The following is a 21686-nucleotide window of genomic DNA, read 5'->3' as shown; positions in this document are numbered from 1 at the left end:
GGAGCGGTCCCCCAATACACACACACACCTGCAGGGCCTGTAGGGGAGGAGCTGGCCCCTCCATTAGCCCCATCTCCACTCCAGGAGGGACTTCCCGGGTCTGGCTGGTGCAGGTGTGGGGTCCTGCAGAGGACTGGCAGCCTCTGGATCGTGCTCTCCTCTGCGTGACCTTAAACAGGTGCCTGCAGCTCACTGAGTCACCTCTGCCCCCTGTGGGAAATGAGATTAATAAGGTCTACCTCCTCTGGCCAGTGAGCCAGTGAAGGCAAAATGCAGGGACGCCAGTAAACGCTTGTCTGGGAGTAGATCCCCCTGGGATGGATGGAAATATTGGAGAACCTTTTAATCTTAAAAGTGTGCTTTGAGTTCATCCTATTTTGTCCCCTTTTATTTCACAAGAAAATACTGATGCTCAGAGAGGGTCATGACTTACACAAGGTCACACAGCAAGTTAGTGGAAGAACTGCACCAGATTCCAGTTCTCTTGATTTAGCATAGCAGCGGCAGCCCCAACTCTGAGTGAGTACTATTTGCTTGAACCCCTCCACAGAATCTCTGGTCTTGCCCTGGCCCTGCCACCTGTACTTGATCCTCCGGGAGCTCCCCAACATCAGCCTCCTGGTGCATGTCCATACCTCTCTGGGATCCCTTCCTGTGCTCTCACACCAACTGGATACCAGGCTTGCCTCAGTATGGGGTGCTGGACGCAGGCAGGGGCTTGACCCTGACAGTGAATCCACCCTCTGTGACTTTGACATGCCCCCTTGGAGATGGGCAAAGCCTGCCATTCTGGGCACACACCTCCCTCCCAATTTCACTGCCCCTCTATCTGAAGACAGCCCCTCCTGGTTCAAGAACAGAACTACTGGAGCTCTGGGCCCCAAGACAAAAGGGGCCCATTCCTGGAATTGTCCATCCCCGGGGTATTGGAGGAGAGGGGTGGGGCTTTCCTTGTCCCCAGACTGTCAGGTGGTGAGGACCGCCTGAGCAACAGCAGGCTGATGGCATACTCCCCCCTCTTCCCCCATCTTTGCCGGCAGCCACCACTGCAGCTGTCAGGAATTAAGGGCTTGAGGCTGCTGGGGGTGGGGGTGGGGCCATAGGGGGAGCAGTCTGGCTGGATGGCAGGAAAACAGCCAGGGGCAGGAAGCAGTCTACGTCAGTCAGAGCCTCGTTTGACCCCAGCAGCCCCCTGCCCTTCCCACCCCCCTACCCCCCTCCCTTCCGTACTGCTGCAGGGACAGGGATTGCTTGGGACAAGAGTTTGGAACCATACTCAATACAGGAAGGAGGCGTGAGCCAGGGTGGGAGAGAGCACCAGCTGGGACAAGCCAGACTGGAGAGAGTCAAATTCTCATTGACTGTTGGGGAAACTGAGCCCCAGAAAGGATTAGGAACAGGCCCAAAATGATGCAGGGACTGGGCTTCTAATCCAGGTAGCAGGCCTGCTTACCTCATGCCTCCCATGCCTAGTGCTCTCCCTAGTATTTCCCCCACCAGAAGCATCCCCTGAGGTAGGCCATTGTGGGAATTACTGATCCTGCGTCCTCTGCAGCTGAATCAGCCTTTTCAGGGGCCAGGCCTGGAGGCCTGCTTTTCTAACTAGTATCCCAAGTGATCTTCATGAGGACTCTACTTGGAAAATGCTGCAGACTTGGGTTAGTGGCTGAATTTGTATCCTTTCTGACTAGGTAGGGGCTCTTCTCCCCCACCTGCCACCGTTCATGAAAAACAGACTTGCGACAGGGGCAACCCCTATCGACAACCTCCAGGCCCCGCCCTGGCCCTACCCTGGGCTCTGGCCCTGAGCCCAGCCCCGGCCTGAGACCACAATTACAGGGGCCACTGGGGTGGAGGGAGCACCTCCAATGAAAGGCAGTTCGGAGAATGGTTCCAGCTGTGCAGTCTGGAGGAGCATTCAGGGAAGGGCCAGGGAAGCCACCAGGATGAGAACAGGTGGGACCCTGATGGCCCTGGTCCAGCAGAGGCCTGTCTCAGTCCTGATGCTCTACTGGAGAAGCCTGTGTTGGTGAAGAAGAGAGAAAAGGAGGTCTGATTGATAGGGGGACTCTTAGTGTTACTGTCCAGGCCTCAGGGGCCACTGTCCCTCAGCAACATAAGGGAATAGCCCAGTGCTTCAAGCTTCCAAATTCCTAATGTTTGGATAGTGAAGGGAAGGGCCAATGTCTCCCGAGCCCTTGGCCTCAGGCTGATCCTGGGCCTTCCAGCTGGCCTACTCGCCCATCTGGCAGTGTTCCTGGATGTTCCTGATGTGGTCACACACACATCTGGGGTGCCTCTGTACTCTTCTCCCATCTCCCCAGTTCCACATGGTCCCCCACCAATCAGCCAGTGGGGGGCCTTGATGGCCCAGACCATGCCTGGGGCTGAGCAGCTGGGTGAACAAGGATGGGGGAGAGGGGTGTGTGAAGGGGCATTTCTGAGCTCTGCTCCCAGCCCCTTTCCCAGGCAGCAGTGCAGGAGCACAGAGCCATCTCTGAGCTAATGAGGATCAGGCAGTGTTCAAAAATGGTGCCTCCTGCACCATCACAAAGGCAGTGCCCAGATGCTTGCTGGCTTCATCGTTTAAGACAGACCGCTAACATGGGACTCATAGTTTGATTGCAACGCACTCTTACAATGTTCTGAAAAGAGGGGCTAGCAGATACCCCCACCCCATGATGGCGCATCTGAGGCTTAGAGGTCGAGCTAGCAAACTCAGCCATTTTTTTTGTCACTGTATTACACTATTTTCTCTGAGTTCCTTTTAATCTGGGATGCTGTCAGTTCATGCCATGGCCTCATTTCCCCTCTCTGGTATCATGAAGGATGCCCAGTATCACCCACCCCATACTATCTTCCCAGATCAGGCTGTAGAGACTGGGAGGCAGGCATCCAGCCCCAATCTGGACCATTGCAGAGGTCCCAGACAGTCTGGAACCCTAGCAGCTTGGTCCAAGATGTCCATGAGTCTCCTTGCTTCTTTTTGAGCTACCCTCTCCTGCCCACCACTCTGTTTCCCAGATGTCTTGCAGTGCCTGTCATTCCCCTTAATAGGAAATTTGGCTCTGTGCACCCCCTGGTGGTCTCTGGGGGAAGTGCATGAGAGTAAAAGCGCCCAGAGGTATTGTACCCAGGCCAGAGCTCTGGGGAAGGCAGAGCTTTGATTGTGAACTCAGCCCTTTCAGAGGTTCATTTTTCCTCCATGTGGCTCATGGTCCCAGTTTGATTCTCTCTCCCCTTGATAATTACCCAATAGGGGCCTCCCTGGTGGCGCAGGTGGTTGAGCGCCACACTGTGAGGCTGTCGGCAGTCTCTGCAGCACGGGTTCGATCCCAGCCGGCCGGCGAGAATCCCACATGGCGAAGCAGACTTCTCCTGTCATGCCCGCTGCTCCCCTCAGCAGTGTGTTTCGGTCAGTCTGCCTGTTCTGCGCCCCGCTCTGTCTCTGGTGAATCTTCTTACCCTCCCACACATCTGGCCTGTACCACGGTTCTTGTATAAAAATAAATAAATCTTTAAAAAATATTACCCAACATCCCTTGTTTAGAGAGGCTCTTCATCCAAATTCTCCATGACATATCTGAAGCCCAGGCAGCCAACCTACGGGACCCAGGAGGAAGCAGGAAGGAAAACATAGGCAGCTCTTCCTTCCATCTGCAGCCTGATAACCCTTTCCACATTTGCCTTGTTCTGGGGCCCCACTGTGATCCTTGAGGGCCTAACCAGGAGAGGCCATGGAGGTGGATGCAGAGGAATTGTGGCAGGAAGACAGAGGCACAGGAAACCACGGTTAGGGTCTGCCACATCCAAGATGAGTTCTGGGCCTCCCTGTGGCACAAGGGGTTAAGACGCAACCTATGAAGCTGTCTGCAGCCACTGCAGAATGAGTTTGATCCCCAGCCAGGGAGCTACCCACATGGTGCGGCAGACCTCTCCTGTCTCACACGCTGCTCCCCTCAGCAGTGTATTTTAGTCAGTCTGCCTGTTCTGTGCCCCACTCTGTCTCTGGTGAATCCTCTCAACCCACACCTCTGGCCTGTGCCCCAGTTCTTGTATGCATAAATAAATAAATATTAAAAAAAAATGAGTTCCCCTTCCTTCTGTTTCATTTGAAGAACTCTGTTCTCCCTGTGCCCCCAATCCCCTGTGTTCCCCAGTCATGGTAGTAAATCTCCATGGAAATTGTTATTGGCTCTGGGACAGGTGAGTGACCCAAGCTGACCCAATAAAGGTCTTTCTTGGGAATTCTACCAAGGTCATTATTTTTTTAATCATCAGCACTAAGAATGTCGGCATTGGACTGCCAGCAGGAGAGCATGAAGACAGTTTGAAAAAAGAGGCAGACATAGCAAGAACAATAAGTGTGGGGGTGGGGGACGAGGGACAGAGATGAGAAAAACAGAGATAGACTGGGTGGGAGTCATGATATCATGACATCATTTGAACCCCAGGATTCAGCCACGGCTGAGGTTACTTTCCCCTAGATATCCCAGGTATGCAACCCATTCGTGAATTCCCTTTGGCCTAAGCTAGTTTGAAAGGTCTGTCCTATACTTGCAAAGCATCAGTTCTATCCTCATTCTCACAGAAACCATCATTCATTAAACATAAATTTGACATAAATCATTATGTGTCAAATACTGTGCTAAGTGCTTTTCATATCTGAGAAAAACTCCTCCCCACAATGCTGCAGGACGTGGATGGATTACAATGGCTGCAAATTCTCTGCCATTCCTCCCATTGGGAGTTGGTCTGTTTCTCCTCCCCTTGAATTTTGGCTGGTTCTGTGACTTGTGTTGAACAAGTGAAATGACAGCAGTGTTGTGTAACCTCCAAGTCTGTACCTACGGGGAGACTTGCAGTGTTTGCCTTCAAACTTCGATAGAGTGTTTGGCACACTCTATTTTGAAAGCCAACCTTGTGTAAGATATTTGATATCCCTGAGGCCACCATGCAGTGAGGAAGCCCACGCTGGCCGCATGGAGAGAAGGCCACTGGGTAAGCTCTGAAGCAGTAGACATAGGAGTAAATCTTCTTGGACTGTCCAGCCCAGCCCAGCCCAGCCCACCGGTGAATGACCACAGCCAATAGTTCCTCCGTAGGGAGGAGAACCACCCGGAGAAGTTCCAACAAATTCCTAACCTCGAGGATAATGGGAAGTAGTGACTTGGTGTCATTACATAGCAATGAATAACTGAAATAGGATGCTATTCCCATTGGCTAGGCAAAGCCTGAACATGGCCTAAATTATTGACTTCTAAGCAGCAGCATCAATTTCAAATCCGAGTGTCTAAATGAAAAGACCACACTTTGCCCTACCTACCTTGGTGGGGATAGGACGCCACTCCCCATTCCAGTATTTGTACTGTGGGGAAGTTGGGGGCTTTGGCTATGCCCTCCCCCATTCTCTCTGGAGGAAGAAGGCAGCATGAAGTTCAGCTCTGGAGCACTCAGAACCCCAAAGGCTTCCGGAGATGAACCAGAAGGAAGGAACCATGGTGGGAGTTCTAGGGAAACCTCAGGGCGGCCTTGCTTCAACAACCCTTCTGACTGTGACTAGAATCACTGTCTGGGCAAACTTTGCAATGTTAATGGGGATGCAGTTAGTTTTGATGGCAGCCAAGTCTGGTGTTACTAAAGACATTTTCGCATCACATTCTAGTTTATAAAGTGCTTTAATTTTATGGGCCTGGGTAGCCTTAAAAGTCTACCCTCTAATTCCCCAGGGTCACAGAAACCAAAGGCCTCAAGCTCCCTGAGCAAAGGGCTAGTAAGAGCTAAATAAACCACCAGGAGCTCTGACCTTTTGTTCTGGACTCTCTCTGCCGGCACCTTTAAAGAGGGGCTGCGAGTTCTCTCCCATTTTACAGACCCAGGTCCTAGATGTGTGACAACAGTCAACAAGAAGGGAGAGGCTAGGTTCCTCACCAGAGCATCCAGGAGAGTCCAGGAGAATCCAGGAGGGGAGAAGAGATAGGGGCCCAGGGTGATGATCCCTGAGATGATATCTCTACAGAAACCATCTCATTTTTTAATACTCCATCCACATGAGGCCCCCGGCAGCCTGCAGGAGACCAGCCCCTCTCCCAAACTGCGGGCCCAGTCCTATGGGTTTAAATATCTTTATTGATACTAAACTCACCCACCCATCTCATGGCCAGCAGTTCTGACGAGCCCAACAATCAGAGGCCTAGAGACTGGCTCTTTGGTTTCCATCTGGGCATCTGGGGGCGAAGAAGAGACTGGGAAGCTGTGTAGTCTTCCCCACAAGTCCCCAGAGTGCCTCTCGGGGTCCCCTCTGGTGCCCTGGGCCTTCAGGGGCGGGCTTGCGTCTCAAGCACCCCCCACCTGTTTCCAGAGGCCTGGGAGATGGGCTGTCGCAGCGGGAAGCTGGGCCGGGATAGCGCCCCCTGCTGGAGCGCAGAGGCTCTGCAGGGCCCTGGAGGCGGCTGTGCGCAGCTTGGAGAGCCGGGCAGCATCAGAGGCAGAGGCTGAGCTCCTTGCGCACGCGGCAGCGGTGGCACTGCACTACGCAGCACCAGTGGAAGCGGCACAGGCAGTTCTCCTCCAGCTGCACGCTCTCCTGGCGGTGCCCGCGGCCGCAGCACAGCAGGTCGCAGCCGCTCAGGTCCGGGGCGCTGCTGTTGCAGGCGCGGCCGCGCGTGCCAGGTGACCCCGTGCGCCGGTTGGGGGCGCAGAAGTCGGGCGAGTCTGCGGCATAGAGTAAGTCAGCGTGGCCTGGCGGCTTGAGAGTGCGCACCGCGGGCAGCAGAGCCTTGCCGTCGTTGGTGCCCATGACACGCGAGGCGCCATGGAAGCGCTCGAGCAGCCGCGCGCCCACCTCCCGGAACGGGGGCAGCTTCTGCCAGCAGGTGCGCAGCGCGCAGGAGCCAGACAGCCCGTGGCACTTGCACTCGGTGCGTGTGTGACTCCGGACGGCCTGCGGGGGCAGAGGAGCGGGCAGATGGGGACAGATGGGGGGCGCGGGAGAAGGGAGATGGAAAGGAAGCGCAGAACCTTCTGCGACCCCACCCCAGCCCCGCGCAGGAAAAGGGGAAGGCAAGGCGGGAAGAGGAATCAGTAGCACAGCAGAGCGCGGAGGAAAAAAGGAGGGAAGGAAGTGGGAAGCGGGGGACAAAAGAGAAATCGGAGATTCCAGGATCCAAAGCCAGGAATGGGGTGAGAGGGCAGAATGAACAACAGGGCGTGAAAGTCTCCCTGGAGGTGGGGGTGGAGCAGAGATGGCGGCTCTGGAAAGCCCTGTTTCTCCTTCCAAACTGATCCCTTCATTTCTGCACCTTAAGGCCTCAAGCAGGGTTGAACAGAGACCCAGAGACAGCGGCCCCGGAGTGTCCCCAGCCCTCTCTGACAAACTGTGGACTTATGCAGGCGTTTCTCAGTGGACCCCCTGAAACCCCCAGCCCTATGCCTCAGGTCTGAACCCTAGAAGGCACTGTGTGTGTGTATGTGTGTGTATGTGTGTGTGTGTGTGTGTGTGTGTGTGTGTGTGTCTGTCTGTCCCTAGAGCACCCTGGAACTGAGGCTTAGGGTGCTGAAGGACCCACTGTGAATGCACACTGAGACGGGAAGTCAGGAATCCTGCCCATTATTTGTGTCTGAACTGGGGTCTGAGAGTCACAACCCCACTAGAGATTTATGGGTCATATTACCCAGGAGGATCGTCTCCCAAATCTCAGGGTCGGGGGGGCAAACCTGATCTATAGACAGGTTTGTGTGTGCTCCTCCCAGACTCCTCTGGGGGCCCCACTCCAGGTTCCAACCTGGAACCTTCGGGTCCTCCTCATTGCAGAAGGAATGGGGAGCCTGCCAGCATTCTAGCTAGGGCCTGGGCTGGGGTTGATGGGCAGGCAGTTGGCAATTGCCCAAATACAGTCATAGCTTTCCTGGCCTAGTCTGGCCCCCTCCTACTTCCTACTTCATTCCTTCCCAAGCCCCTTGCTCCACGGGCATGTTCTAGCCCCTTTCCAGGCCTTCTGCACTGCTCCAGACCCCATACCTTTACCCCAGTTTCCATCCTTTCTTTCATGCCCAGACTTTGTCTCCCCTCTCTGCCCCTGTCCTGGCAGCCATACCTCTGCCTACACCAAGGTTTACACCACCTGTGCTGTCTCAGGGGTGTGCCCTCCCTGCCTTGGATCCCTAAAGGCCCTGGGTCCTGTTCCCTAGGTGTGCCTTCCCCACCCTGCCTGCGTACCCTCCCCACCCCAGCGCCGCCCTGGTCTAGGCTGGCCTCCTCGCTTCCCACATGCCTGCCCTCACCCTGTCAGTAGTCCCAGTGCCTCCCTCTGCCCGCCAGCTCCCGCATTAACGAACTGGTGCACACCCTCACTCACACCGTCATTTCCTCACCCGTCCACCATGCACTACATGCACACCACTCCCACATTAGCACACTCACACATTTGCACACACGCTCACACATTTCTGCCTGTGCTCACCAGCCGGCCAGCCTCGTTGTTATGCAGTTGCACCAAAGCACGGATGTCTCCGCGTCCCCGCTTGTGCCGGGCGTCCATGAAGAGTCTAGACTTCTCATCCCCGAAGTCCACGTCGTCACCACAGCCTCCCCACTCCCATGCGGCGCTGCCATCTGAGGAACTGGTGAGGCCTGGGGGCCCAGGGGTGCCTGGCAAGCCCGGGGGTCGAGGTGGGGCCCGCCCGCGGGGCGCCTGACAGCCACACTGCAGCAACTCACCCATGGAGCAGGCCTGCGTGACAGCGTGGCTGGCGCCCGCAGCCGTGATGGCAAACACGAAGGCTGTCTCCCGGATGTCTGCAGGTGCAGGGAGGGTCGTCAGCATCAGGACCAAAGCTGGGTCCTGGGCTCTGCGGTGGGCGAGGTGGTGCGGCGTGGGGCTGGGAGGGTCAACAGGGTCGGGGCCGTGCACCCATAGACGGGTGGGGGAAGTGGGACTTAGGCAGCACCCCCAAACCACACCCTCTCTTCTGACCCCCCAAGGAAAGGAAAGCAGAGCCCTCTGGGTCTCTTCCCCAACGGACCCTGTTGCAGGATGCGCCCAAAGGCCTTGCTGTGGCTGGAGCAGTTCCATCGGCGGAAGCGGAACTGGAACTGGCACTCTCGAACCCCCAGTCGGGCGCCTCGGGCTAGCTCAGCCACCACTTCCGGTTCAGCTTGGCATAGCTCAGCCTGCCGCCCTGCCAGCCGCCGGGCCTTCCTGCAGATGCTGGTCGGGTCCATGACCAAGGGGCTGCCCACAGCCCTGGGAAGGAAAGAACAGCAGGTCAGGGGTGTAACTTAAAGGGCTTAGGGGGATGGGAGAGGGAGATCAGGCCCATCAGACCCACAGACAGGAGCTGGGACTTGCCTCTTCTCCCACCTCAACCCCAACCTAGATTGAAATTGGCCTGTCTAGTTCTCTTACCATCCTGTGTCTGGGTCCCCTCTTAACTAGGTTCCAGACTGAAATTGCTACTGAACAAGGATTCAGTCTCAGCCTTCTATGCACATACATCTTCATTACTAAATCCTCAAAGGAATTTAAGTCAAGGTGAGGGCAGCCGTCACAAGTAGGCCAAGGTTAAAATTCAACAGGCCTGGCCCAAAGGGGACACAAGGAAGAAATTAACAGAAGGAAAATCAAGAATGCTGCCAAAAGCACTATTCACAATAGCTAAGCTATGGAAACAACCCAAATGCCCAAAAAGAGATGACTGGATCAAGAAGATGGGGTCCATATACACCATGGAATATTACTCAGCATTCAAAAACGATAAACTCATGCCATTTGCAGCAACATGGATGGTGCTGGAAGGGATCATGCTCAGCGAAATAAGCCAGAAAGAAAAAGAAAAATACCGGATGGTCTCACTCATAGGAGGAATTTAGAAAACCTAAATAAGGTACCAGGAAAAAGACTAATTATAATAAAGTAAAAATCAACAAGCAACAAGCAACTATAAACCAGAGACACACTACAGTGGAGAAGGGAGTAGGATCAAAACAAGGGTGGTGGGAATTTTATAGGGACTATAACCAAGATGAAAATGCATACATTGTACAAAAATGAAAAATGATATAAAAATATACAAAAAAATTTACTAAAAAAAAAAAAAAGAATGCTGCCAAAGAAAAGGAAATATATGGAGATACCAAAGAAAAGTACACAGTAACAGAAGAGGACCACAAGCCAAATATGTGCCCTCTGAACTACCCTGATGCTAGAAAGGCAGGAGCAATCCCAGGGCTCTAGAAACTCACTGGGTGTTAGAATGGCCGGGGAATAGAGCCTCTGAAGACTCATACCTCCTCTCTACCCCAAGTTTCTCCTTCTGTAAAATGGGAAGGTTGTGCTGATCTCTGAGGTGCCCCCTCCCACCCTGATAGCTTCTGTTTCCCCACATTGGAGCAGGAGGAAGGAGCTAGGAACGCAGTCTCTGAAGCATCATTGTGAGGTAGGTGACAGTGACCCTTCTCCTGTTCCCAGGTCTGTGGCCCTTCCAGAGCAAGATGGTGGCAAGCCCAGCCCTGGGATTGGGGTGACACAACTGATTGAGGGGAGGAGGCAACGTCTGGCTTGGTGGTAAAGACTTCCTAGGAAGCTTCACATGCTTTCAGAAACCCCCATTCTCAGGCTTCATCCACCATTTGGTTTCCATGCACCAGATCCCTGAAGGTTTGCTCAGCTAGAGAGTCACACCCGAGTGGAACCCTTTTACTCAGCTTAGCTGAAATCCCTGTCTTGTAGGAATGAGTGATGAGAACACTTGGGAGCTGAGGGTCATTTGAGACTACTGAGAAACCACTCACGAGAAGGCAGAAAAAGACGCTGGAAGGGGGAAAGTGGCAACGGGGAATGCCATGGGAAGCGGTGACAGGTGGGTACCAAAGGTCAAGGTGGCCTACTTTTCAGTTTAGGGTTAGTGCACATCTGCCCCACTGTCCCCATCTGCTCCACAAGTACAGGCTGCTCAGGCATGTTCTGACCCCACAACAAGGAGATGGATGGGCTTACACAGCAGCAAGAGGGACTTAGGTCTTCAGGTAGAGAGAGCGCCCCCACAGCTGGGCGTGAGACACACAACGCCCGCCTGGATCAGGTCGGTGTCATCACCCCTCCCCAAGCAGGCGGGAGCCAAGGTTTTCTTCTAGGTAGAGACAGAGTCCAGCCCTTCTGCCTCCCTGCTTAGGACCTGCTGTCACTGCATTCCACCCGGGGAGGGCAGCCCCAACATTTTCCCACGCTAGAGAAGGGATGGCTGGAGCAGAGGGGAGTGGGCCAGACCAGAGCAGCCTGGCTATCTCCCAATAACCTTCAGGAGTTGACCAGCGTGCCCTCTCCCCACGCCACCCCCCATCCACTTACAAAATGGACTTGAGGCCATGTCCAGCGTGCTTGTTCAAGGTCAGTAAATAAAGCCACAAACACCTTGGAGAGTTAGCACTGCCATTTCCTTTGTCTTCCCAGCAGAGTTTTAGGTGCCTAATCCATATTTCCCCCTAATTTTATTATGAAAGTTTGCATATTATGATCAACAAATTGAATATTACAATGAAGACCATCTAATATACGGTATTAGAATTCACACCATCAAATGCATGTTTGGAATGAATGAACGGCATGATCTTAAGGAGAAGGCCCTCACTGGCGCCCAGGCCCTCCGTACCACATGTGATTTCATGACTACTAATTAGCTTCCTTAAACATTTTATTTCCCACTACCAGGGCAGGGAAGCAGGCCTCTTCACAGCTGTCCAGCTCCTCTCCTGCCACCTCACATCTAGGCTCTGCCCAGGACTGTGGGACTCTGCAAACTCCTGTCCCCAACCCTTCTCATGCCACTAAGCTCCCCAGTTCCCCCTCCCCAGCACTGCCCTCTGCTAACTCCCTGCTTTCCCAAGGTTGACTGCCTTATCTCCCCAAGGTTATTCTGCCCCCATCCCTCTCCTGTCCCTCCTGCTACCCCAAGAAAGCAGGAGAGGTGGGGTATGCAGGAGAAAGGCAAAAACCCCTTGACCTTGTCTGCTTCCCAGGGGCTAGAGATAGGAGAGGAATCGGGAGAGCATGAAGGGGCAGGGCCCCTCAGGAGGTGTGGCCGGACCTCCACAGGATGGAGGGGCTGCCCCAGAGCCAGTTCCTGGTTGGAGTCTGGCTCCCCAGGCTGGCGTACTGCCTGGGAACTAGGCTTGTTTACAAACTGATCAGAAGGAGGGATGGGCAGTAGTAGCGACCAGGATCCCAAGGGACCAGCTTGCTCCCTGCCCTCCTGTCCTGGCTCCCATCCTCAAGTCAATGGAAAGAAAACTCCAGAAGGGGAGTGGGGGCTGGGGGGTGTGGGCTAAGCCTTGCTTCTGTGCCCTGCTCTCTGTCCGAGCTGGGTGGGATGAGCTGCTCTGGTAGGTCAGTGTCCCTCTGGGGGACTTCAGAAAAACAAGGAGTTAGCACAAGAAGCTCACATAGTCCGCTGACACTAGCAGTCGGCTCCACATGGGGAAATCACTCCCCTTGTCTCTTTCTTTTGCCCCTCCTTCCTTTCCTTCTGCTTCTTGAGGGAATGAGCTCTGCTCATGGGCCTCCAAGGCAGTATTGGCAAGGGGTCAGCCCGGAGAGGATGTGTCCCTTTGGGCGCATCTGTCTGTTTGTTTTTGCTGGGGGGTTGCGGGAGCACCGTGCCGGCAGAAAATATATAATATGTCGGATCTGAGCTCCTAGTCAAATAGCCATTCCTGCATAGAAAAACTGAGAGAGGGGCCTCCCTGGTGGCACAATGAGTTAAGACTCAGCACTATGAAGCTATCTGCAGCCACTGCAGCAAGAGTTTGATCCCCGGCCAGGGAGTTACCTACACGGTGCAGCAGACCTCTCCTGTCTTGCCTGCTGCTCCCCTCAGCAGTGAATTTCGGTCAGTCTGCCTGTTCTGTTCCCCACTCTGTCTCTGGTGAATCCTCTCACCCCCCCCCCACAACTCTGGCCTGTACCCCAGTTATTGTATGTGTAAATAAATAAATCTTTAAAAAAGAAAAACTGAAAGAGGCTAGCCCCAAAGGAAGTCAGTATGCAGACAGGGAACAAGCCTCAGGTTGGCCATTCTAACTGCCTTGGCCTGGCACCAAGACCTTCCCAGGGACCCTAGTTGGGAAAATCAATGGCTGATTGCGGAGGCATCAGGGGCCAGCGGACTCCTTCTAGCAACATCTGAGGCTCCAAGCCCTGGAGGCCCTGGGGTTCAGGCCAAACCTACCTTTCTGTCCCTGATTTCAGAGGGCTAAAGAACGCCATGGATCATCTCGTTCACTTCACCCCCATAATACAGATGAGCAATGAGAAGGGAAGTGACTGGCCCTGGCCACTCAGGGGAGGGATCCCCAAGGCAAGGAATTTAGGTGAATATTTTAAAACCAAATGGGCTGGAGGAAAAGGAGGTCAGAGGGGTCAGACAACCTCAGGTGGCTGTGCACACTCCCTCCACAACACCGCACTCCCAGCAGGGTTGGCTGTCTGCGTCCATTCCTGATACCACTGCTGAATTTATGGTTTCAGAGCCACCCTCTCCCCACCCCTTAACTATTAAAATCTTACTTGGCATCTTGCCAAATGCACCTCAGGCCCCCCCCTTGCCCTGAGGAGTTGCCCCAGCCCTCACTGACCCCCCCACCTCACCCCAGGTCCTTGTTATCCACATAATGATTTTATCATGTTTTCTTGTCTTATCTCTGCCATTCGATAGCAAACTCATAAAGACAAGGATCTCATGTGAAAGCTTCATGTCATTAGCAGAGCCACGCAAGGCCTTGGGGAGCTGCTGGACGTAGGTTTAGAGCCAGGCTTTGCCACGTGTGTGTTCTCTGATGCTGACAAGGCTCCAGCATGTGGCGTGGCACGTAGTGTTTGCTGATGGGCTGATGAGACCTAACCTTGTGAGCCTCAGTTCCTGCAGCCACAAAGTGGAAACAAATCAAACTACCTGCCTACCTCCCAGGGTACCTATAAAAGAGCCTGTCAGAGAATAAGCCCCAGTAAGTGTCTTCGTCCTCTCATTCACATGGTGCTTCCTCTCTTGGGTCTGCACAGCACAGGGTGAATCTCGAAGGAGGACAGGCAGATTGTGGCTTCCTGAAAACGCTTTCGCCCACTCTCTGCCCTTACTGCTCAGCCTGCAGCCCAGTGTCTCCTCCTCCTATATCAGCCCTGCCTGGACCAGAGGCCCCTCCAGGACCCCTCCCTTTCTCCCGCAAACACTCTGGGTGGATTATTGAGACCCAGGGGAATCTCAGACTCTTGATGCCCAGTCTCCTCAGACGGGTCCCCTCGCCAGCCCTCCCTCATTCTCCTGCACTCACCTCCAGGGTCCCTTGTCTGACCCCTACCTCCCAGGAGCCAGCAGAGGGAGCCCTGAGCCCTGGGGCTGTGGGTGGGGGCTGCACAGGGGTGGGGGAGGTGGGTGGTGGAGAAGGGGCAGAAAAATGTTGCCTGACGGCTGCTGAGGCGGCTGGGCCCGGGCCTGTGCCCGCCCGCCTGTCCTGTCCTGCTCTGTCTAACTCGGTAATTACTGCTCCCCCTCCCCCAGTCCCTACCCCCACCCCAACCACCACATCAAAGTCAGTGATGCCCCAGCTCCATTAACCCCTGCCTCTCCACCGCCCACCAGCCACCCATTCTGCCCCTCCCCCACGGGCCCAAGTTGGTCCCTCTCTGCCCCGCGCAGGACAGGGCTCTTCCCACCTCCTCACACTTGTCCTCTTCTCACAGCTCCTGGAAAGGCAGGGCTTTCCCTTACCTGATGGGCTTCATCACACAAGAGTGCTTCCTGTTGGTCAGGGCTGAGGGGGGCTAGGAATGGACACAGCGATCCTTCATGGGCGCCCCCTAAGAGAATGTCCTGTGCCTTCTGCTCTCCCACACGGAGGTGGGAGCAGCCGTGTGAGGGAGGGCCTGGGAGGGCAGGAGGGGCTGTGGCTGGCCCGGTACCCCAGCCCTCACTGCACACAAGGACAGGTCCTCAGCAGGGGGTGGACTGCCAGGCCTGAGTCCTCAGCTACCTGTGCTCTGGGTGGCCTTGGGCAAGTCACCTCCTGTCCCTGGATTTTGCTGGACTTGTCACCGTAAATGAGAAGGTTGACCCAGATGATCTCTATGTCCTTTCCAGATCTAATTTCTGGAATTAAATGGAGGGCTCAGAGTTGGATGGCCCAGCCCAAGGCGGCCAGGTGGCAAACAGAAGAACCCTCCCTGACCTTTCCCTCTCTTCGTTCCTCCTCAGGGAGTCTGGGGATGCACGCAGGGTCCTGCCCCAGGCAGGCGGGAGGGTGCAGGCTAGAGGGCACTCTTCCCCCGTCCCCAGGGATGGCTTCTATGTTCCCTGAGCACCTCCTGCTCTGCCTGGCTGGGTGCCCTGCTGCCAGCCTGACTGAGGCCTGGCTGCCTGCCCCGCCCTCGCCTCATCCCTTCCACAGCTGCATTTCTCCATCAAAGTACACATTCTGGAATCCCCCTTGCTGGGCCCTGGTGATCAAACCTCCCACAGATCTCCCCCCACCAACTTCTGGCTTCCAGTGAGAACAGGGCAGGAGGGGCTGCAGGGAAATGTCACAGTGCCAGTGCTGTGGTGGGCTTGGGGCCCGCTCCGGCCCAGATCAGGCCAGCCTCCTTTCACCCCTGCCATTTTCTGCTCACAGTCCCATTGTTTCCCTCCAGGGGAAGCTACCAAGGCGGGAGGTTTGCAGGGGGGCACTGGGTGTCCTCCTCATCCCACCCTGAGCTTGTCAGGCACCAGCAACAGGACTGCCATGAAGGGCCAGGGCCTCCAGATAAAGCTAAGAGGGGAAAGGGTTTCCAGGCCCAGCCTGGAGTGGGGGTCATAGCTGGAAACCTGGAGTGTCAGGAAGAAGCATGGGCCCTTTCCCTGCCTCTGTCTGCACCCACACATGAGGCTGCCCTAGGTCTGGGGGGAGGGGACTTTCAAAAGGCAAGATGAGATGGGGAAGAGAGTGAGACTGAGTGGTGATTTTCCTACTGGAACAAGGGAAAAGTTCCAGTAAACCCCTTCATAGTACATACAAAACAACCAGAGGACAGAGGAAGAGGGAAAAAAGGAGACTGATTTGGCCTTTCTGTGAGAGTGAGTTGTTTCCTACATCTACTGGCTGAAGGTATAAATAACAATGGGTCAGACTTTGAGAAGAACTTGCTGGGAGGTGGAGGGAGGGTGGGAGCAGAGTGGAAGGGGTAGGAGTTGGGGACCAGGAAGCTATAGCTCCTCCCTTCTCTTTCTCACTCTCAAGACCAGCTCTGTCAGGGCCAGAGCATAGGCTGAATGTCCTGGAGGCTATGGGCTGGACGAGATGACCTCCAGAGAGCCTGGCCAATGTCCTGGAATCTGGGATTCTGTGATTCACAAAGATATGATTACAGATGGGGGAGAGACAGACAGAGAGGCTGGAGGCAGAATTTAGAAAGCATGCATTGCATGGTGGGAGAAGGGGGAGAGAGGGAGAAGGTGGAAGAGAAACATCTTTGGAACCTGGATCCTGAGGCTATTCCAGGGCCCGGGCCACTGCCCTCTAGGCACCTTCTTTCCTAACCAGGACAGTTCTCACTCAGAGCTCCTGGGTCCTCTCTGCTCCCAGCCTGACTGCTGCTAGAAAGTCAGAGGAGATGACAGTGTGTTCTGCAGGTCCAGCTGCTCTCCTGTCCACCACTGGAGCATTGGCCTGGCCAGGAGAATATCTGAGAACAGGGAGAAGATCAGCAAGCAGGTACAAGATAGCAGAGAACAACCTGGAAGTTCCTGGCCCCAAAATATTCCTAACTAAAAGGGTGTGTGTGTGTGTGTGTGTGTGTAGAAGTGGCAGGGACCTCAGGCCACCTAGGATGCTGGGTCTGACCCACCAGCCCAAACTTGATCATGGAAGGCAATGGTGGGGTGGGTGGGGACAGGAGTGCAAGCGGAGTCAAAAAGCCTCAGAAAGGGAATCTGGGCTCAGACCAAAGGAATGAAGTGTCAGAAACAGATAGAGTAGAGTGAGGCAGCCAAGGCAGGTGGGAGAGGCAGGTTCTCTCATAACATCTGAGGGAGGCAGTCACTGCACACCTTATCACCCCAGCCCCTCACTCTTCACTCCGCTCCCCCTGCAGCTGTGGCAGTGAAGGCCTCTGTGTTCTCCCACACCTGCCCTCCTCCCCGCCGCCCCTGCTCCCCAGCTTCAGGGTCAGTCTCCAAGGGACCAGGCTTGGCTCCCAACCAACTGCCCCTCCTTCACACAGGGACCTCCTCCCCTCAAGGATACAAACCCCATAATCAACCAATTCAGCAACATTCTACACAACTGTCCCCAGCACATTCAGTCTCCAGGGCCCCCAAAGCCAGTGTTCTGCCTTCCAGGAGCAGAGAAGAGACCCAAGAGGAGACGGTTGTCAGTAAAAGGAAGTAACTGGCATCCGTGCCCACCGCGGGGGTACAGTGGGGACAGAGAAGCCAAGGAGGGAAGACAGAGGCACCACTTCGCGAGCAGAGTGGTATTTCAACCCGAAGGATGTGAACCCTCTGAATGGAAAGGCAGGAGGGGAAGGGCAGTGCCCAGCAGAGAGAGACCCTGTCCCCACACCTCGGGAAAGAGCAAAGTTAGTAAAGGTGTGTTTAGAGAACAAGAGGGAGACCCCTTTACAAAGTTTTGCCGGGGACCCCAGATTTTAAATTTTAAATTAATTTCCCTTTCTCCCATGAGGACTCCCCAGGAGGATGCAGGGGTGCGCAGGAGCAGATTTACATTGACTGAGAATCCCCAATGTCGTCTCACTTCATAGGTCACCCTACCTCACCCTCCTACCCAGCCTGCCGGGGGGGGGGCACTGCCTCCCCATTTTACAGCTGAGACATTGTGGGGGCGAAGAGAAGTGACTGGCCCAAGGTCACAGGTTCAACAAAAGGTGCAGAATCAATCTCGGATCTATTTCCCAGTTTCTACTGCGTTATGCCAAACCAGGGTCAAAGGACGATAGTCCCGAGCCGAGACCTAGGTCGTCCGCGACCGGCCCCGCACTGACACGGACCGGGGGGCTGGTCTCCCCGCACCGCGGCGGCGGGGGGGGGGCCGGGCGCCCCTGCGCGGGCATCCTGCTCGCGCGTCCCCGCAGGAGAGGCATCTGCCGGCCCCACCCCTGCTTCCAAATCCGGAGGCGGGGGCGGAGCGGAGGGCAGAGCGTCCAGCCAATGGCATGGCGATATGCAAATAGACACAGCCCTGGCTTCTCAGGATTGGCTGGCGCGTCCGCGGTGTCGTCCAAGTCCCTCCTCTCCGAACACCCACCTATTCCCGGCGGGTTCGCAGCCCGTGGGACCCGGACGCCAGAAATCTCGGGGGTCCGGGTTTCTGAGCAGTCCCGACCCGACGCCCCACTTCCCGGTCTCTGCCCAGCCCCCGACACGCAACGTTTCTGCGACCTCTGCCGCCTCGATGTCTGCTCCGGCTGGGGCCGGGTCCCGAGGCCGGGTCTGGGGAGCGTCCCCATGGTTTGCCGGGCCAGGCCCGCCTTCCCCTCGGGGGTCCCCGGGCCCCCAACGGCACACTTTCCACCCGTACCCCCATGTGGAAGGGATGGGCCCCGGAGTCCTCCCACTGCCTTTCCTCTGGTTTGTCCGGGGGGAGCAGTAGAGAGAGCCGGGGCCTGACTCGGTGTCCCTTCCGCGCCAGCTCCCGCCCTCCCGCCCACTGCGGGACTCGGGGCCGTCGGGGCGCGGCGCGGGGGAAGAGGCGGCCGTCGGGCTTCCCTGCCGGGGCTCCCGCCTCGCCCCTCTCGCCAGCTCCTGCCCGGCCCCTAAGTCCAAGTCCCCCCGGCACACGTCCTTCTTCCCCTCTCGGACGGCAGGTCCCGGGTCCCCTGGTTTCTCCTCAGCGCCCCCCCCCCCCGCGTTCCTGGGGCGCTCGCAGCCGGCGGGCGGGGCGACCGGGCGGGGAGACGCTCCGCGGGCGCGGGCTGCAGCGCGCGAGCTGCGGGCCGGCGTCCCGGGCAGAGGCAGCAGCGGCGGCGGCACGCGCGCCCCGGCCCCGAGCCCCCGACGCGCCGCGTCCCGCGCGCCCGGAGCCCAGCAGCGGCCGGAGCGGGCTCCGCGCCCCGAGCGGCCCCCCCCCCGCCCCGCGCGCCCGGAGCGGCGCCGCGACGGCCCGCGGCACTCACCACCACAGCCCGCCGACGTGCGCCGGGCCCAGGAGCAGCAGCAGCAGCAGCGCGCGGCTGGCGGGCGCGGGCGGCCGCATCGTGAGCCGCGCGGGCGGGCGGGCGCGCGCCGGGCCGAGGCTGCAGGGCCGACCGGGGCGCGGGGCCCGGCTTCAGCGCGCGCGCGGCGGCGGCCGGGAGGCGACGGCTCCGGCGGCGGCGGGGGGGCCATCCCGCGCGAGGAGGGGCGCGGCGGAGGCGGAGAGCGGACGGGGCCGCCAGCGCCTGTGTCTCCCGCCGAGCTCGCTCGGGAGAAGAAATCAGAGCCGGGGGCGGGGGCGGGAGGGGAGCGGGCCGGCGGGGGCGGGGGGCAGGGGGCCGTGGGGGTGGCAGTTGCGACAGTCAGGCGCGGGGCTCTCGGGAGGGAGCCGTGCGCCCCGGGGCGGCGGGCGCGCAGCTCCGCGAGGGCGGGGGCGAGGTCCCGGGGCGGGGCCGGGCGCGCTCGGGGCTGCGGACCCGCCCGCCTCGCCCCCTCACCTCGCCGCCCGCCGACGGGAGCCCCGGCCGCCGCCCGGAGTGCGGGGCAAGAAGGGGCGGGGAGGGAGGGGCGAGGGGCGCGGAGGGGGGAGGAAGAGGAGCTGAGGAATGGGGGACGGGCTGGAAAGGAGACGTTTGACAGGTTTGTTGACTGTAAAGAGAGAAAACTTCCCAGGAATGAGGGAGTTTGGGGGGGGTGCGGAGGGAGACGCTCGAGAGGGGGCCGGGGGGGAAGCCGGTCCGGGACTCTGGGTGCTCTCGAGAGGGCGTCGCGCCCTTCGGCCCGACGCAGACCCTGGTGGGGTCGCCTCTCCCCCGGCCCAGCCTTCGAGCCTCGCGCCCCTTCCTCGGCCTTTCCCTGTGGAAGGAGCGAGCCCCCGGCCTCCGCTCGAGCTCCCCAGCCACCCGCCTCCTCAGGCCGCCGTCGTGGAGGGGTGCGGAGGGGCGGTTAGACGGCAAGAGCTGCCCCTCGACGGGCCGCGCGCTCGCGCTCGGCGGGGGAAGGAGCGATGGGGCGAAGGCTGGAGGCTTCCCGGAGAGCGAAGGGTCGGAACTTGCCGCAGCCGGGCCTCGCGCGTCCGTCCGCGGGTCCCGGCCTCGCGTTGTTCCACCAGCTTGACCCGGGGCAGAAGGGGTGGGAGAGCCAGCTGCAGGTGAGATGGCGTTTATCTGATTCTCTAATGCCACAAAAATGTCTTTGATGCCCCTGGCCCCCTCCCCACGGGGGGGAGGGGAGATCAAAGGCCCCGTGGGGAGGAGGGACAGCTCCATTCATCACACCAAGCGGCCTGGCAGCCGCTGCAAGCTGCAACCCCGGCTCCTGGCCTCTACCTCTGGCCCACGTGCCCCAGGGTGCCGAGGGACAGGTGGCACAGGAGGTTCCCATGAAGGGCCGGTCTCCCTGTCTCTGCCGTCTCGAGTGGCCAGCCACCCTCAAGGGTGTCCTGGGGTGGAAGCACAGAGCGAGGACCACTAGCCCGTGTGGCAGAAACTCGGGGCGCCCAGGGGAAAGCTCCTGGTGTTTCAGAGTGGGAAGAGTAGCTTCACTCTCTAACTGCAAGTACTCTCCCCACACCCGGGGAACGGAGAGAGGGCAAGGTCCTGGGTCTCCCAAAGAGTGGGGATAAGGGGACCAAGAGGGAGGCCAAAGGCATGCAACAAAAGAGCACAGATGCCTGTCCCAGGGGCGCTGGCAGAGCTGGGAAAGGAAGGGCGGGCACGTGGAGAGGACAAATGGAGACACCCTGGCCTAGGGAGGCCCCAGGTGCACTGCAAGCCTGCTCCGCCCCCCCCCCCAAGCTGCCTGCCCGTTCCTGGTTGCAGATAGTCTAATCCCCGTTCCTGGTGCAGATAGTCCTGGTGAGGGCACTAGGGCTGGCTAGGGGAGGAGAAGGGACCCTGGGGGCTGGGGAGGAGGGAGGGCTTGTGTCCAGGTTAGATAGTGGGAGAGGGCATGGCCCAAGTGCTGCCCTCTTCCACTTTTGCTTTGGATAGCATCCAATGCCACACACAGCCCCTGCACCTATTAATTCTGTACCCAGCTTCTGTTTCTGTAGGGCAATGCCAACTCTGGACACTGCACACTCAAGCAGATACCCTAAGTTGGGCACACGCTCGGATGAGATGGTGCTGGACAGGCACTTGGAGAGCTCTGGGGTCCCTGGAGACGGCAGGTGGCCAATAACCAGCCCCTTGGGAACCACTGCCTGGGTTTCCAAACCCCCTGCCCGCCCCTGCCCCCACCCTGCTACTGTTATTGCAGATTATGAAATGCTCTCCCTATCCTGCATTCTTCTCCGAGGCAAGAATTTTAATGTATTTGTCTTTGTCATCAGGGGACCAGGGCTCTGGGACCGCCCTGCCTCTGCCTGAGGAGGGAGCGCCCCAAATCCAGGCCCTGCTGCCTCCAGACCCCAGCCTCTCTCCATCACCACCCCCTCATGCCCTAGTCCTGCCCCTTGCCTCCCCCTCCTAAGACATAGTCTCTCTGTGGGGTGGATAAAAATGATGTTA

At 57.5% G+C, this 21686-nt stretch overlaps 1 protein-coding gene across 2 annotated transcripts; it reads right to left on the bottom strand.

Moving 5' to 3' along the window:
- Positions 1-2715: 2715 nt before the first annotated feature.
- WNT6 (Wnt family member 6) lies at positions 2716-19237 on the bottom strand. 2 transcript variants are annotated; one of them, XM_037524068.2, is made up of 4 exons: positions 19158-19237; positions 9025-9245; positions 8463-8797; positions 2716-6943 (listed from the first exon to the last, which is right to left on the bottom strand). In XM_037524068.2, the coding sequence occupies exons 1-4, from the start codon at positions 19235-19237 to the stop codon at positions 6482-6484; spliced, it is 1098 nt and encodes a 365-aa protein (XP_037379965.1). In that variant the 3' UTR covers positions 2716-6481. The 2 variants fall into 2 exon arrangements, with proteins under 2 accessions (XP_037379965.1, XP_054556071.1); XM_054700096.1 differs by lacking the exon at positions 19158-19237 and adding an exon at positions 14761-18032 and having other exon boundaries at positions 2717-6943.
- Positions 19238-21686: the final 2449 nt, after the last annotated feature.

This window comes from Talpa occidentalis, unplaced genomic scaffold, assembly GCF_014898055.3.
Source record: "Talpa occidentalis isolate TD23 unplaced genomic scaffold, MPIMG_talOcc4v2.1 talOcc4.3, whole genome shotgun sequence".
Lineage (NCBI taxonomy): Eukaryota > Metazoa > Chordata > Mammalia > Eulipotyphla > Talpidae > Talpa > Talpa occidentalis.
The sequence above is the reverse complement of the archived record's forward strand: the minus strand, read 5'-3'. Positions and strand labels throughout refer to the sequence as shown.

Excerpts from the sequence above, each read along its gene's own strand:
- WNT6 (XM_037524068.2), bottom strand. The coding sequence starts at position 19,237 with ATGCGGCCGCCCGCGCCCGCCAGCCGCGCGCTGCTGCTGCTGCTGCTC. Across the intron at positions 9,246-19,157 it reads CACGTCGGCGGGCTGTGGTG|GGCTGTGGGCAGCCCCTTGG; the intron begins GTGAGTGCCGCG and ends TTTCCTTCCCAG. Across the intron at positions 6,944-8,462 it reads ACAACGAGGCTGGCCGGCTG|GCCGTCCGGAGTCACACACG; the intron begins GTGAGCACAGGC and ends CTGCCCCCGCAG.